Source organism: Mirounga leonina, unplaced genomic scaffold, assembly GCF_011800145.1.
Source record: "Mirounga leonina isolate KUSES-001 unplaced genomic scaffold, KU_Mleo_1.0 Mir_180, whole genome shotgun sequence".
Taxonomy (NCBI): Eukaryota; Metazoa; Chordata; class Mammalia; order Carnivora; family Phocidae; genus Mirounga; species Mirounga leonina.
In genome coordinates this window covers 7,438,879-7,456,183 of record NW_023270469.1, presented here as the reverse complement: position 1 = coordinate 7,456,183, position 17,305 = coordinate 7,438,879, and the positions used below count along the sequence as shown (strand labels likewise).

Genomic DNA, 17,305 nt, shown 5'->3' with positions numbered 1-17,305 from the left:
TAGTAACAGCGAGGACAACAGTAATTAACCTAGAGTATTACAGCAGCAACAGTGGGAGTGTTAGTAATGCCACAGTGAGGACGGTCGTGGCCGTGTGGATGCCACAGGGTTATGGCAGCAACGCAAGAACGACCGCGATATTAGGACTACGGTAGCGACAATGGTGGTAACAGGGAAAATCATCACGGTCGTGAGTGACAGCAATTGTACTGCTCACAGTCCTAATAGCAACGCTGTTAGAAGTAGATGTGAGAAGTACTTTCCCTGCTTTCTCTCATTTCGTCCTCATGCTAACTCCAGAAAGAGGTAGTGATTTTACCTCCACATTATGACGGAGGACCTGAGCCCAGCGGAGTAAAGGCGCCCGAGCTGCCCAGCGCATGTGGCCTGCAGACGCCCGGCTGACCGGGGCGGGCCAAGCACAGACACCGCGGGGGACTGAGGCACCCGAGCATCCTTCGTCCTTCCACCGGCCTCCGCCCTCCTCTGCTGATGTCAAGGCTTCGCTTCACACTTTCCCAAGTACTTTCAAAGAGAAAAAGCAGGACAAGGGCTTTCTTGCTCAAGCAGGCTGGAAGGAAGCTGGGATCTTCCTACTCGGCCCGGGCTGGAGGCTAAGGGGAGTGAGAAGGGGCCGGCGGACCAAGGCCGCCTCCCGCCTCACAAGAGCTCCCCTGAAGAACCCCAGCTCCCAGGTCCCAGAGCAGAGTCCTTTCTCGAGCAACTCACCCCCAAAGCTCCTGAATTCACAACTGGAGAGAGGAGAGATTTCCTTGCAGTATTTCTTCAACAGCTTGCTTGCCTCTGTACCTCTAACTGCCCATGACCAGACTCCTTCATGGAACTTTGAGGCCTTTCTTCCACCTTCCTTTTCAACCTTATTGTCCCTCACTCACCCCGCGAACCTGCTTCCACCACAATAAGCCGCTGCCTGAACTCCATGGGGGTTTTCGCACTCGTGTGCCCTCACTCAAACCGCTTCCTCTGCTTAGAATGTCTACGTGCTTCTCCGTGCAGCTGATCCTAGGCTCATCAACCATCCCTGTGTGCCCAGGACACGGGGATTCCTGAGACATGGATTCCAGCGCTAAAACCAGGAAAGTCCCAAGCAAAGTGGGACGAGTGGGTCACAGCAGTTATCAGGAAGATTAAAAGACAATCCGCATAAAGAGATTAACATAGGGCAGGGCCCATAATACGCGTTCACCAATGATGCGGACCTCTCCCTCACCATCACTGGCACTGTCAGGTTTCCTGGGAGCGGAGCTTACACACAGTAGGTGCCCAGTCAAGGCTGATGAGGCAACTTGGGAGAGGCTCGGCGGCTGGGGCAGGGGGGAGGGGGAGAGGCATGGCGGCCGGGACATTGGGGGCAGGGGGTCAGTGCAGACGGAGAGAAGGAAGGGACACTCACGGGTCTGACCCCAAAATTCCAGCCCAGCACCTCCCTGACTCCGAAGCACAGACAGAAGCGCCCCCCACCCCGACCTTATTCTGCCAAATCACCTTTCTCATTTCCTAGACTGGCCCCGTGGCTCCAGGAGCAGCCTTTACTCCACCTTTCAACAGGGTATTTCCATACTGCGCTCAGAGTGACTTTTATGAGATAAAATCGACATTTAATTAAAATCCGGCGCCTCTACAGAGGTGTTATTTATTTATCTATTTTCCGATGTGTCCTCAGAGTCAAACGGCGACGGTTAAACGTGCCATGCACTCGGTGGGTAGAAGAAATGAAATATGAGGACGGCGTGTGCTGGCTTCTCTCATCTCCAGGACGGTTTAACACCCTTTGTCCTTATGTGCCTTTGTTTTTCGTATTCTTTGAAAACTACAGATGTTTTGTGCTCCCGTGTGTGTCTAGGACTTTCTTTTAAGGCAACGCGCTCTACCCCAGGGTGTAAATCTCTTCTGTGAGGTTTTCAGGCTGGACATGATGGAGAATCTCTAAGAATACCGACTGTCTGTCTCCGGATGTAAGCTCTCGACCCCGAGAGGAGGCACTGACGGCTTTACACATACACCCTGCATGACCTATGGCAAGTCAGTCCCTCTCAGCCTCATGACCCTCATCTGTAAAATGGGCCTGTTGCACGGACAAGCACACAAAGACACAGGAACTCACCACTGCGCTGCAGGAGGCCATCTCCTTGACCCGCAGCATGACCTCCTGGCTGAAGGTGGTTGGCCAGAAGACCTGGGACACAAGGCCCCTGCTGCATGCCTCCTGGGCGGTGAGCTTCCGCCCACAGAACAGCATCTCGTTGGCCTGAAAAAAGCAAAGGCAGGGGAAGGCTGAGGGCCCAGAGTGCCTCCCACATCTGTTAGCAAGGCCTGGGCTTGACGTGTACACCACTGTCCTGGTTCTCTAAGGCATGGCTATCAACTGGGGGGTCAGATAAGCTTTGGGAACTACCTGCAAACATCTGTGTCTGTGTGCATCTTTCTGAGCAGAGAGTCCACAGCTTTCCTCCAATTCCCAAAGGAAGCCACGTACCGACTGTGGGTTCGTCTGCCCAACACCCCTCCCCACATCTGGCAGCAGGCCCACAGGAGTGAGCAAGCACCTCAGGCTGGGTACATTTCAGTGCTGACATCCCAGCCATGACGACTGGTCCACAGAGGAACAGATATGTGCCCTGTGTAATAAAGCTCTCCGCGAGGCTTCCCAGCTAGAGGCGATGGGGTTGCATGCGAAAGTCAAGGAGCCCATGGCCACCCACTGCTGTGTCCCCACTCTTTGGAGAGGTGAGACCACAAAGAAAGGAAGGCTGGAGAACAAGAGTCCTGACTGAGCTGGGATTCCTGGATCCCAGCAACCCCAAAGAAGGCTCCACTTATGCATATGCAAGTTATGGCAATCACTGCATTCTTTTCTTCCCGTTTTAAGCCAGTTAAAAGTGTCTCCATCACTGGCAGCCAGAAAGGTCCTAAATAATACCATCATACCAACGCAGAGGCACACATCTCTCCTGGTGACCCAGGGCTGTGCATACCTCTGCCCAGTTGGAAAGGGTAGAAAGCACCCTCCCCACCTGACCATCTCCCTCCCCGCCTTCTGCGGTTTCCTCCACACCCTACTCCCCAAAGAATTTCCTTTTGCTTTGTAGTTCACAGCTGTTATACGTGTTCTGGGAGGAGGCTGATGGATAAAGTCCTAGGCACAGATAGCACAATGCAGTCACCACTAAAACTTACCAAGTGACTCTCCAGCTGATAATTAGGGTGTAATGGTCACCACCATGTGATGGGGTCCCTATCTCCTTCAGGATAAACCCCCACCTCCTTCACGCAGCAGACAATCCCTTCCCTGACCTGCCATCCAGCTGCCTGCCCCTATATGCTGAGCCGCTCTTGGATCCATGTGGAAACACCAGGCTCTCTCAGCTGCTGGATCTCTGCGTGTGTTTTCCCCTTTGTTCTCGTTGTCACTGATGGGTCATGAAGACCCAAAGGACAATCTTTCATGCCAGAGTAGAGAAATTTATCAGGTTGGTAATGAGCCTACAGCATGCATTTGGTTAGAGGTTTGGAGACAAATCTCTGTCATTATGCTTATTTAGAAACACCTTGGTCTCGGGAAGGAGAAATGAAAGGAAGGAACGCTACAGAAGCAGCCAAACAGGACACGGTCGGCAAGAACATGTCTCAGTCAGCAACATTCGTGGAGTTTCAGAAATGATTGAAATAAAAGAGACAGAAAGAGATAAGACTGTACAATGTTCACATCTTTGCAACCACAAAGGACAGGGAGGAACGGGAGTGGCACTGACTTCGGGCAGAGCACGGTGGCCGAGATCAAAAGGGCAAGTGTTTGCTTCCTGGGCTCCCCGCCTGCCTCATTTTTCTGCCATTGGTGAGACTGTGAGTGACCTCAAGCAGCCCCAACCCCAAGTCCCTGAATCCGAATGGCCTCCCCGATTCCACCCGCTGGCCCAGCTGCATAGACAAGGTGGGGCTGGTGGGTGTGGGGCTGCTGGTGGTCTCCACCGATCTCGTATGTTCTTCCTGTTTCATGCTACCATCAAAGAGGGACAAGCCCACATTCAAGGGGTAGAAGGGGGGTTCCCATCCTTCCAGACTCACTTGGGAGGTGCCCCTGTCAGGAGCTTTCTCTAAGCACCCCTGAACCTTATCACAGTCCAGCAGTAGGGCCACTGGTGTAATTTTCCCACCTCCCCAGGTGGGAAGGCCAAGGTTTCAGGACCAGGGCAGAGGAAGGCACAGGCTGCAGGATCAGAGGTCCTTGCTCTGCCTTCTGCTTTCCTCTGGGACCCTGTGTAAATCTCTTTGCTTCTCTGAGCCTGTTTATTCATCTCTAAAGTGGGTACCAGTTACCACTCGGGAGGATCCAACGAGATAACGAAAGAGCAGGGCAACACCACACCAGCCATGCATCCGCGCCCACAGATGGGACTGTCAGGGATGGAGCCCCCCTGTTACTCATCTTTGTACTTCTAAGCAGGTAAGGCAATGCCTGGTGCCTACTGGAAGCTTACTTAGGTTTGTGGGCGCAAAGAAGGAGCAACACCTGCCAGAATTTCACCTCAACTGTCCATGTGTCAGTCTATCTGTAAAATGGAGAGCAAGAGGACCTACCTTTGCAGGTGCTCAGAAGAGTGAATGAGACCAGCCCGTGGGAAGTGCCCAGTAAAGTGGCCGGCAAGTAGGAGGTGATCAGTGAAAGCTTAGAGAATCTTGCTGGGACAACCTGCTCAGCCCTTGGTCATCAGAATGCCCATGTGGTTTTAGAGTGTAATGCAACCAGGGGACATATTTTTCAGAATGGAAATCTCAAAGAGACAGCAGGGAGCGTCAAAATGATCGGGCATCCCCGCGCAGAATCCCAGTACCAGCAACACTTTAGTGAGGACCCACAAAGCCCTGAGTGAAGCTGACACCTGAGGGTTTCACCCACAGACCTCAGCCTGGGGTGCGGAGAGGGAGAATCTCAGGAATCCTACGGGTGGAAAAGACACTGAACTCAGTCCGCTGGGTCAGGAAAGCAGGTGGTGAGTATGCTGAGCCCACAGGCCTTTGCAGTCACCTGGGAGTTACCTTTTGGAGTTGGGGGATGTGAACATCAAGGCCAGAGACCAAACAGGAAATGGAACAAGAAGGGCTGGGTCATTAAAACACTCTGAGCTTTGCCAAATACCTCAAACTCAAACCAGAAGACCCATCAAAGGCTTTGTAAGAGATGAACAGATAAATTATTGGAGGGTCAAGGAGAAGTCAGGAATGGCAAGGATGGAGGAAAGTGTTTCCAGGAGCATCTGTTACAGCAGAGTGAGCAAACAGTGTTAGAGCTGACCACGGGCCCACTGGGTTCAACAAACAGGAGGTCACAGGTGTCCCTTGCAATGGAATGTGGCAGGTTTCTTCTTCAATATTAGAACGCCCACACCCACACATGTGGGTGCTGGGACTTTCTAGAGCTGGTCTGGAGGACGCACCAGATCTGCTTGCCCCCCTTCTTAGAGGGACAAGCTCTTACAAGGAGATGCAAATTGATTTCAGACAGTTCTGTCTTTCAGAGACCCCCAATTTCAGACTCATTCCTTGGATGTTGGCCCTACTTTATGACCTGCTGGTTAAGAGCACAGACTCTGAAACCCGATAATCTGTGTTCCGATCCCACGACTGCCACTCCCACTTTGTGACCCTGGACAACTCACCCTCTCTGAGCCTCAGTCTCCAATCTGTCAAGCAGAGATAATGACTGTCCTCCCTTCCCGGGTTGTAGGAGGATGTACTGAGTTAGCGGCTCTCAAGCGCCGGCCATGGTGTGTGCTTTCTAAGTGGGCCCTGACCACACTACCCTCTGGCTGCTGGTGCAGGATTGACTGCAGCCTACAGTGGACTCCACCACTCGCTCAGCACCACTCTGACGGCTTGCTGACACGTGGCATGGCGAGTTCCTTACCTTCTCCAGGTAAGCTTGCCCTCTGTGTGATGGAGACCATAACGCAGGTTCTCCAGGTGGGACTGCCTGTGATGATCAAATCCCTTCCTGCTTCTGGGACACATGGCAAGACTACATTTCCCAGCCTCCCCTGCAGGTAGGTGTGGCCACACCACCGAATCCTGGCCCGCGAAATGTGAGCAGAGGTGAAGAAGCCCCTTGCAGGCCTGGCCCAGGAAAACCTCCAGGCTCTCTCTTCACATCCACCAGCTGAAAGCAAAGGTAGGTCTACCAGATGGAAGATGCCTGGGCCCCCAGTCAGTGTGGACAGCTACATCAACACGGGACTGCGGCAAGAACGAGAAAGAAACTTTTGCTGTTTGGACCCTAGGATTGCGGGATTGTTACAGCACACGGTCCCCTCTAATATATGGTCTTATCAGGTTGTTGTGAAGAATAAATGAGATAATGTAGGCCAAGTGCTTAGGTAAGCAAACTGAACTTAGTTTAGTTAGCTTAAACTATTATGTGCTTTAACTAGTTAAGTGCTTAAGTAAGTGAACTAACTGAATTAAGTTAACTTAGGTGAACAAAGTACACCTTTGATAAGTGAATGTCCCTGTTGACCTCTCGACCCTTGGCCACACCTGCCACTGGCATCTGGCACCAGTGGTTGAAGGCTCTGAGATCAGCCTGACCTCAACCCAGCTCCCCTGCAGAGATACTCAGCAGATTCCACAGGGCGGGGGCACCCCTGAGCTCCTTACTCATCTGAAGGGCCATATCCTAAATCCAGGACAGAGAAGGGGTCTTGTTGGGACCCAAAGCCACTTATCCCAGCGAGAGACCCTGCCCGAGGAACGAGGGGGCTTACCAGTGCGACGCCCAGGATCTGGGGGAAGGTGTATGAGGAGCAGCCAGCGGGCGTGAGGCGGATGGTGGCATAGGGGGTCTGAAACCAGGCCTTCTCGCTGGCCCACACGATGTCGCAGAGGGGCAAGATGGAGGCACCCAGGCCCAGGGCAGGCCCATTGATCGCAACCACGATAGGCTTCTTAAACTGGATAAAGGCCTTCACAAAGTCCCTGGGAGAAAAGAGAAGACCCTTTTTAACAGGTAGGCAGGCCTGCCGAGACCTATTCGATACCCTTTAACCTGCCAAGGCTGAAATAAGTTTCCCTGGTGCTGTGAAGCACCCTCAGGTGGTCAGAGGGAACTGGGTGCCAGGCAAGCATCTCATTCTCCTGAACACCGAGCCCACTGAGCTGCAGCCACAGGCCTGGCATACTCGGTGGTCGGTGGCACACTTTCCGAAAGAGATTTGTGGGGTGACCATATGTCCCACTTTTCCCAGAGGGTCCAGAGTCATGCCCATTGTCCCAGCACTGCACTCAGTTAGCACTTCCTGGATATTGACAAATTTTAAATATCCTAAGAAAGACAACCTGAACATCAAGGTCTAGAACCAGAAAGAGAACCAAAAGGAGGGCATTACAAGGAGGCATATTTGAATGCAAGGAGACAAAGAATGTTCTAACAGCACTGGCTGAAGGTGGAATGGCTGGCATTGGGAGGTATGAACATCTCATTACTCGAGGTATTCCAGTTTTGGCTGGATGACCACTTTGGGCGATGCTGTAGAGGGAATTCAAGCTTCAGATGGTGGGCACAGGTGATATTTAACCTTTTTTAAATCCTATGATTGATTCTGAATCATCCAAAGGGATGCCAGGCCCGTCAAGGGTGGTTCTAGAATGCTGACAAGGATCTATATATTATGGTGGCTTCGTCCAAAACTGGGGAAGGACACTGAGCTCCCCTGGAGGCGTGAGGCATCTGGGGTCATGGCTCTGCAATTAGTAGACATTTTATCCCCCTCCCCTTCCTCATCGACCAAAGTTCAGAGTGCATCTGTACCTATTAAGCAGAGCCAACTCCACTTTCTTTGCCCTAGAATGCTTTTCACCTCCCCCATAGCTGCTATCTAAGATCCATAAAATGTTAATACTCATCTGGACATGGAGGAAAGATCCAAGATGTCTAGTAAAGCCTGCATCCTTCATTATTCGCAGGTGGAAGACTGGAAACTACCAAGAACTCACAAGAATAAAATCCATATTCACGACCATGACCTTGGTCTACTTCTGCTTACTCCCCCAGGCTCATCTCTTATCTCCCTCAAGCGTGCTCACAATGCATGAGCTGCAAGGGCCTTCTGAGAGTTCTCGGAAAACACCAGTATCACAATTTGCAATTATCCTAATTATTTGCTTGCTTACTTGGTTTTGGATTTTCCTCCCTCTTCAGCTCCTTGCAGAAACCCACAGGTCTGCCTCGTGCATGGATTGGTGCCCATACCTACTGGAGTTCACCCTCAGTAACTGCCGGATAGATAAAGGAGTCTTCCAGAATGAGAGTGAAAACTGCAGATGCGCGGCAGGGATGCACTCGCCGCTTGCCACACCTGCTTTCCCTTCACTCCTCTTCCTGAGTCTGCTGTTGGAGCACATTTCCCCGCCTCTCTCACAGTTGGCTGTGGCCAAGTAACCGAACGCTGGCTGATGGAATGTGAGTGGAAACCTAAGCCCACTTCCAGGCCCGAGCACAGAAACCTCTCACCATGCAGCCTGCAAACACTTTCACCTTGAAGAGCACGGCTGTCTTGGAGAGCCCGTGTGCTGAGCCACAAGACGGAAGGAGTCTGGGTTCTTGAGTCACACTTGGAGGACAGCCACAGGCTGATCAATAGCATCTGTTTTAGGTTCCCAAATATAAGAAGTAAATTTCTATCACAACTGAGCCATTACACATATTCAGGGTTTATTCATTACAGCAGCTAGTACTTCACTAATACAAACGTCTGGCTGATTTATGCCTTCACGGCTGCTACCATTTCCCTGCAATCCTTACCAAAACATGTGGGCATCACAGTGATACGCTGGGATCGGATTCCACTGTGAGAAGCCTGGGGTGGGGGGTGTCTCACGACCTGCGTGTTGTCATCTAAGTACGCATCCTTGCCCATGCTCGAGGCAGCCCATCTCCTAACTCCTGTACAGTGGTTTGTGAGTAGAAGGCAGGGCTCTCTCAGCCAATGCTGACCCCCCAAAAGGACACTGCTGCACTCTGACACCACAGCCCTCTGATTCCTCTGATTCCAGTGGCCCATTTCCTGGTCTGACTTCCTAACTTCATGGCCTCAGTCACCGGCCTTAACATGTGCTTTTTAACCAAATGCAATTTGGAGCCTGCACCATATGTGGGGTTTCTTGGCAGGATCCTTGGAACCACAGGGTCTGAGTGATTTGGGACCAACATTCCACATCTAAACCCCTTCATACAATTCCAGTACCTTGAATCTCCAAGTTGGAAAGGAATTCAGGAGCCATCAAGCCAAATCTTCCACTAAGTGCAGGATTCCCTCCCTAGCATTGTGAGGATACGCCATCCTCCAGCCATTGTGGAATACTTTCAGTAAAGAGGGTCCTTCCTATCAAGACGCCTCCCCACTGTGGACCTCATGAGGGCCTCTCTGACACTCCCACTCTGCTCCAACCTCCACACCACAGCCCTTGAGGAATTCATCTCCACCCTCATGACCTTACGGGACCATACCGTTCCAGAGCCCAGAGCCTTCCTTCTGCAGTCTCCAACCTGAGCCCTGTGCAGAGGGATCACACATCCCGAGGAGGGCTAAAGGGACCGGGTGTGCCCAGCTCTACCCCTGCACCCCCACGCCATCCTATTTCGGTCCACGCTGCCTTGCAGGCTCATGTCCTGGATATGAAAATGCAATGCACAGACCATTCTCCCCATCCTCTTCCTCTCAAGCAGAAGATCTCTATCACAAGGGCCCAGTGGACACAGAAGCCTGACAGCAAACAGGATATTGCATTACAGATGCTGCCGCTCAGATATCTGATCCTGACTTGGGTGGCGGGACAGTGCGGGGGAGATGGCTTGTCATCTTCTTCAGCATCAAAGTCCATCAGTCATGCTGACTCCAGCCCCCGCAGCTTCCTCCACTCAGCCTAGCCCTGTGCTCTCTGCCTGCCTGAGTGTTGGGCTGCTCCGATGTGGCAGAAGGAGCAAGAACTTTGGGGTCAAGTCTCCACTCTGTCGTCCCTAACTAGTAGTGAGATCTTGGACAAGTTACTCACTCTCTGGAATCCCATTTTCCTCCCCGTCAAATCGGAAAGCCAACGGTTTGTCCTCGTCGGGCCATATGGGAATTGAAGGAGACAGTGCCTGGCCCACAGGAGCCCTGGGCCACGGCTGCTTATAGTATTATAGTCAGTGCACCTGCTGGGGTGGGGGAGCTGCTCTCTCCATTCTCAGGGGTTGGTGATCCGCCCTCCAGGCCCAGAGGACTCTCCAAAGCAATGACCTGTATACAAATGCCACCTGGGGCCAATGGCCTTTCCTGTGTGACCTGGCTACCTATTCCCTTTAACCAGAGCGCCAGGGTGTAGCTCTCCCACTGCCAAAGTTTCAGAGCCAAGTCAGCCAGTACGAGACCTCTGACCACCAGATACACATGGTGATGGTCATCCTGGAGCTGTCAGATGGGGGCTCTTAAAGCCCACTCCACGGTCAGAGCAGGCTTAGCTAGAGCTTGTGGCCGGACATAACAGTACTAGCAATGAAAATAATTCCTTACCCCTGTCCTGAGGACTAACTATGTGCTGGGTCCATCCAAGTTTTTCACATGGGTTATCTGATTCATCTTCATCGGCAGACCATGCCATCACCTGTGAGGGGTTCAGGTGAGGGCAGCCTCTCTTTCAGGACGGGGCTGACAGCTTTGTTTGGGTCCTGGACAGAAGCCTGTGCTGAATGAATCATCTGAGCTCCTCTCACATCTGCTAGTTCATTCAACAAACATCTGCAGAGTGAATACGGCGTACTGGGTCATGTGTGTGCATGTTTTTTCTAGGAAGCGATGAGGTTGGGGCAGGAGCAGTGCCGGGGGTGCTGTGGCCGTGCAGCGTGCCCGGATCCTGGAGGTCAGCCCAGCCAAGAGCATGCAGGTCCCCAGAGAACTGCAAGGGCTGTCTGTAGGTTATAAGGTTCTGTGGCCAAAGTACGTTTCAGCCATGCTAGACTTTGAACAAAGTTCTTTCACAAGAGACTTCTCAGACTGCAAATATGTTCCTATGCCTGGAAAATCCGCAGGAGCAGGGATAGAACTTGCAGCATAGCCCAAAGTAATTTATGGACGGTGCCCTTCACTCATGATACTTCTCTGGAAATCTGAACATTCTCTGGGAAATGCTTCTCTGCCACCTTGCGTCCCAAACTCTGGAGCGTGGGTGCTGGGGCGAAGCACTCGAAATTTGGTGGAGCTGGAGCCTCCCCTAGGACTTGGTGATGATGGGCAAGGTGCGTTTTCTGACCCCATGGGCACTCTTCACTATGAGGGCCATACTGTACACACCCCCATCCGTCCTCGTGAAGCTGCTCATCCACCCTTGGTCCTTCCAAAACCAAAGACGAGCTGGCCGCACCCCACACTCCCTGATTCGGTGTCTTCTGGGGTTGTCAAGCAGCTGGGTTTTAGAAAAGCTCCCTGTGGATTCTCTGTGCTGTTCGGGCTGTGAACTGCTGGTCTAGGGGGCATCCCCCATTCCCTCTCCCAGTGTCACTGCAGGCTCACAAATTAGGAACTTCCACTCCCTTTGAGCATTGGGAAGAATTCCCTCAGCTACAACCCCCTCTACTCTGCCTAAGAGAAACTCACCTTCCTGATGAGATAGCAAATGTCTTAAATCCCACTGACTGCATTTCTCAAGACGTTAGCTAATGCAGTCAGCATCTCCTCAAATCTGGGACTCCTGGAAATCCAGCTAATGCTTCCGCTGAAGTTCAGAAACCACATGACGGCGATGGCCAAGGCTTTCCTCAGGCCCCAGAGATGGGCACCCCATCTCTGATGGTCCCACAAATGAAGGAAGCTTACGGGGGGACCCTGTTGCCCCCCTCGCCATGTGACGAGGCAGCTATTAAAAGGGATGGCTGAGTCCGAGCAGAGAGCAAACTGCTGAGGACGCAGCCAGGGCTGTCTGTAGCCAGGAAGCTTGGGAGCAGCGTGCAACCACGATGCCCTTTCCAGTAACAGCATTCATTCAGCCTTTTTGTGTCTCTTTGGGCACGAATTCTGCAACGGGAAGCACGCATGTGTTTTAGAGCATACTTCACTGGATGCTTCACCCCGAAGAGGGGACGTGGAACCCCACCTGTGACAGCATCCCCATATCATCTCTTGGAGACCGCATCCTGGGGAAGGCTCTCATAGCCACATGACAATCAGCATCATGTGATGCTGCCAGGCACAGTGAGACTGGAGGCCCCAGCAAACTCCTCCCACGAGGCCTGAGGCTCCATGACCCCACATGGAGAAGTGTTCCTTTCCCAGAGACCAGGTGGCATTACCACACTGTGACTCTTGTCGGAGCTTGGGGCAAGGTGCAGCAGCAAGCCTGAGTCCTTCCCAGGGCAGAGGCTGAGTGACAGCCCTTGCTGGAAATAACACTTACTTGCTTTTGATAAATCTAGAAGTAATGGGGAAATAACTACCCTGCAGGGTCCTGAAAAAGATACCGATTGTCGGGATTGTTGGGATGTCAGCCCCAGGATCCCAACTTTTGTTCCAAAGGCAACAAGAGAGGGGGAAGCACTCCTCACCCCACTGGGTCTGCAAATGCACAGCTGCCCGGGGTACCCCTTCCATCCTCTCCCCAGTGCTGGGCCATGTCAGCTTCGGGACACAGGAACACCCAGAAAATCGACAATCTCACCATCAGGCAGAGGGCGAGAGTAGCATGGATAACACCTGCACATTACCAGCTGCTGGGCTTAATATAAAGAAATAAAATCTCTTTTTGATCCAAAAAAAAAGTAAGCTAGAGAACAAAGACACCCCTAATTTTGGCAGAAAAATACAGGATGCCCAATTAAAATCCCAATTTCAGATAAACAACAAATTTTTTTTTAGTGTAAATATATCCCAAATATTGCACGGGATAGACTTATGATTAAAAAAATGGTGTTTGAAATTCAAATTTAACTGAGCAGACTGTATTTTTATGTGCTACATGTGACAAGAACGAGGCAGGTCCCAAAGTGTCCAAACATGAGCAGAGCTCACCTGATGGCTTCTGCAATCCGGGTACTCTCCTTTCTCCGGTCACTGGACAACCGGCCAATTAGGTAGGAGTAATCTAGGCCACTGCAGAATACGCTGCCCACTGCACTGAGAAGCAGCAGTTTGCTGTCATCCGTGGCCGCGTTGCACAGTGCTCGCCGAACCTCCTTCATAATCTGCAGGCAGAGATGGATTGGCGGGGATGTTAAGTGTCTGCTTATACGCCAGTGGCTTTCAGACCTCAAGCCCGCCATAGGCCTCACCCTTGAGGGCAGAGGTGAGTACATCTTTTCTTCCTGTGCAGGAAGACTCTCCCAAATTCAAGCCACATCCAGACTAAGCAAAGAAACACCAAAACCAGAGCTCCCCTGCAGCATCCCCAAAGCAGGCAGAGTGCTAAGAAGGTGGCAGTGGGGTCACTGGCCTCAGACTCGGAAGTCTGGCTTGGAGCCGTGTAATCCCTGGTAAATCTCTGCAAATCTTCTTCCAGCATTAGCCCTTTTCAAGGTGTGGGAAAAAAATTCCTGTGCACAGCCCAGGTGAGGTATGTTAGCCTTTTTTAGAAGGCTAGGTTTAATTGTACTCTTGCTCATCCTTAATTCAACTAAGACTTTTGATTGGCTCGTAGGTAGCACGTGGGAAGTGGGCTTTGGCATCAGAACTCATAAAATTTTCAAGGTGCCACGGAAAACAACCATCAGACACAGATTCTGTATCCAGCTAAACTATCATCCAAAAGCAAGGGTAAAAATGAGGCATTTTCAGCAAAAGAATGTTTACCACTCTTAGACCCTCGCTGAGAGAATTTAAAAAGGATGCACTTCAGAAAGAAGAAAACTATATTCAGAAAAACGGACATGCAAGGAATAACAGCCAACAAAGAAACGTGGTGAATGTGCTGATAAATCAATATAAGAATGACTATAAAATCATCAGACAGATATTGACCAACTGAGGCTGAGGGTTTGCACAAAGGAAGAATGGGGTCCAGGTGGTAATAGCACATTAGTGAGAGAAGGAATGACAACCACATGCCGGGGTTCTAGGTCTGGGCGTGGTGGAGAGGTGAGGGTGATGTTTAGGCTTCACTATGTGTACAGAACTTAAGGATAACTTCTTAAAAGTACATGGATTACAATGAATGGGGAGGGAGTTAAAATAAAGAAAGCTCAATCAGTCCAACTGAAGTGACAGAAGGATGGAAAAATAAGTGAATAAGTGCAAAAAAGGCATGGTAAGAGAAAACAAGGCATGCACTTGCCTGGGTGGAGCTGAGAGTCCAACTGGGGAGACAATAAGTGAATAGGCTTTTAAGGGATCGTTATTAGTTTTTCAATAGGCATAATCATAGGGTACAATGGGAAACTATTATGGGAGCCATGTTTTTAAAATTATACTTTTTAAAGAACCCATTTATTAAGCACTTGGAGGTGCAAGGGATTGCAACAGATAATTTCCACATATTTTACTCTGAATGAAAATCCCATCTAGGAGGGAATGGTATCCTAATCTTGCAGGTAAATCAAGGGAGACTCAGAGAAGGGCGTGAAGCTGCCCGAGGTCAGCAGCAAGAGACAGAACCATGATACGAATCTCACCCCCAAATCCCTTCTCTTTCTACCACTCCATATTGTAGGATGACTTAAAAAAATGGGTGAAAAAAAATAGGGCTGGATGTCAATTTGAATGGAGAATCTCTCAGCCTGTGCTCTGTGAGGATGGGAGAGGCACTTTCCATTCTAACAGGGTATGAGCCACAGATTCATTTTGAACATCAAAAAAGCAGAGGCCACTATCTTGTGGGTCCTTTAATCTATCTGCCTCCAGAAATAGACACACTCTGAACAATCCATGAACTCTATTTCTCTGAGAGGCAAATAAAAGAAAACCCCACTGTAAAGACGTGAGCTGACATTCCGCACATGACTCAGAGAGTTGCCTCTCTCTCTGAGGCCACATTTACTTGTCAATTAATAAAGACAAAATCAAACAAAACAGCCACCTCCTTTATGAGTTAAATGGAAAGTAAATTTGTGTTTCATTCATGTGACAAAAGTACAAACTATATATATATATTTTTTAATTTAAAGAACGTTATATCTAGTTAGTATAGCTTTCTTTTGCCTTTCTTGTGTCGATAACCCAATTTGGACTGATGGCTGAGGTTCCACCTCCTTGAAGGACCCCAAATTGTATAACGTACCTGGTTTGTTTAAAGTAAAACATTCTAAAATGATTACTCCCTTGCTCTTAAATTCCTCTGCTGCACCCACATAACTACCTCTCGATGGTCACTTGCTAGTCTGTAACCGACCAGTGCCCTCAGAGGCTGCTGGGGAATGCCTCTATAACAAATGGTCCAAGACCGCTATGCATTTTGAAGCCCTAAATATGTTCTTGAGATTTACTGCCCTTGTGAGACCCTTGCTAGCTGTCACTTACTCCAGAAGTCGGTATCCGCCAGAGAAAACACACGCCCCTGCTACTTCTACCTTCTGATCTGCCATGGGTTGGAACCAGATAACCAAATTCATTAGAAGTAGGTTGAAAGGGGGAGTAGACCATAGTCCCTCTCTCTACTTCATCTTTACTTGCTGAAATCAGCCACCCAGGGCCCATCTCACCTGTGACCACCTTCCTGAACGCTTTCCCAAATATCCCTGACTAAACGCAAACTCTTCCTTCTCCCAACACCCCATGTGTCCCCCTATGACCCTTGTTACAAGCCCCCTTGTAGAATGTGAGCATCCTTGCCTTACCCTACCTCCTGCTTAATGATGATCCCCTCCATGGGAGTCATACCCTTATGGAATCCCCTCCCCGTGAGTGTAGACCGGATCTAATGGCTCATGCCTAACCACAAGGTACAGCAAGAGTGACAGGATGTCCCATTCAAGAGGAGACTGGGATACAAAAAGACACAGCTTGTCTTGGCTGTCCTCTCATGCTCTCCTTCCTCCTTGGAGCTCTCAGTCTGGGGAAGCAGACCATGTCATGAGGAGCCCACACGGAGTAGCCATAAAGGGGGGACTGATGTCTCTGGCCAGCAAGGACCTGCCAGCAGCCACTTGGGTGAGCTTGGAATTGGATCCTCTTCCACACCTTCAGCAGAGACCGCAGTCCCAGGCAACATGCCTTGACTCCAGGCTTTGAGAGACCCTGAGCCAGAAGCATACAACTAAGCCATGCCAGGATTCCTGACCCAGAGAAACTGTGAGATAATGTTCATTGTTTTAAGATGCTAAGTTTAGGACAATTTGTTATGCAGGAATTTACAATTCCTTAAAAGCTAAAACAGATGAGACTTCTACTTATCTGTATAACCCTTGTAACACCTAGTCCAGAACCTCACACATAAAAAAATTTAATAAATGTTTATTGATTTGAATGAGTAGCATAATATTTACCTCTTCAAGAAGCTTACAGTGTAATGGGGGGGGGGGAACCAGATATTTAACAAATTATCACACAAATACATGTACATTAAAAACAGTAACAAGTTCCAGAAGGGAGGGGCGCCTAGTGCTGGGAAAGCTCCTGAGAGGGGCATGTAACCTGGGCAGGGATCTGGGGGGTGGGGACGGATCCCATGGAAGTGGTGGTTGAGCTGAGACCTGAATGAAGTGCAAGGCCACTAGGCAAGGATGTTTCAGTCAGAAGTACAGGTATATGCAAAGGCCCTGGGGCAGGTGTGAGCATGAAAGAAAGCCAGGCTGACTGGAGTGCAGGAGAAGAGAAGGGGGATGTGTGATACGAGGCAAGGAGGCTTGCACAGGTGGGCAGGTCAGAAAATACCAGCCTCGCAGGCCACATGAACAGTTTTAATTCTTAATCAGAGCAACTAGGAATCACTGAGGTGTTTGAAGTATGTGCGCACACGTGTGCGTGCGTGCATGTGCGTGTGTGTATGTGTGTGTGTGCGTGTAGAAGGGGTGACCTGATCAGATTTGCATTCCTGGCAGATCACTGTGCCCACATTGAGGAGAATGGACTACAGGGTAGGAAAGATGAAAGAGCATGCTTGTTAGCAGGTTATTACAACAATCCAGACAGAATATAATAGTCCTGATGGAAATAGAGAGAAGAAAGCCTATTAGTGGGCTATTCAAAGATGAAAGTTAATAGGTCTCAGGGGTGTGTGGATGTGGTGGGTATGATCAAGAGGGTATGAGGTGTGACTCCCACATGTCTGGTGTGTTCCCTCAGACAGGGGTGGTGCGGTTCACTGAGGCTGGGAGCACTGCAGAAAACCGGGA

At 50.3% G+C, this 17,305-nt stretch overlaps 1 protein-coding gene across 1 annotated transcript in view; it reads right to left on the bottom strand.

Annotated features, from left to right (window-relative positions):
* The window catches only part of CDYL2 (chromodomain Y like 2), a 1,015,850-nt gene that overhangs the window by 866,915 nt on the left and 131,630 nt on the right, over positions 1-17,305 (bottom strand). Inside the window, exons 4-6 of the mRNA XM_035025298.1 lie at positions 13,053-13,225; positions 6,780-6,990; positions 2,126-2,269 (exon numbers count right to left, since the gene is read on the bottom strand). Of these exons, the coding sequence (XP_034881189.1) occupies positions 2,126-2,269; positions 6,780-6,990; positions 13,053-13,225 (528 nt within the window). The remainder of the gene's footprint in view (positions 1-2,125; positions 2,270-6,779; positions 6,991-13,052; positions 13,226-17,305) is intronic.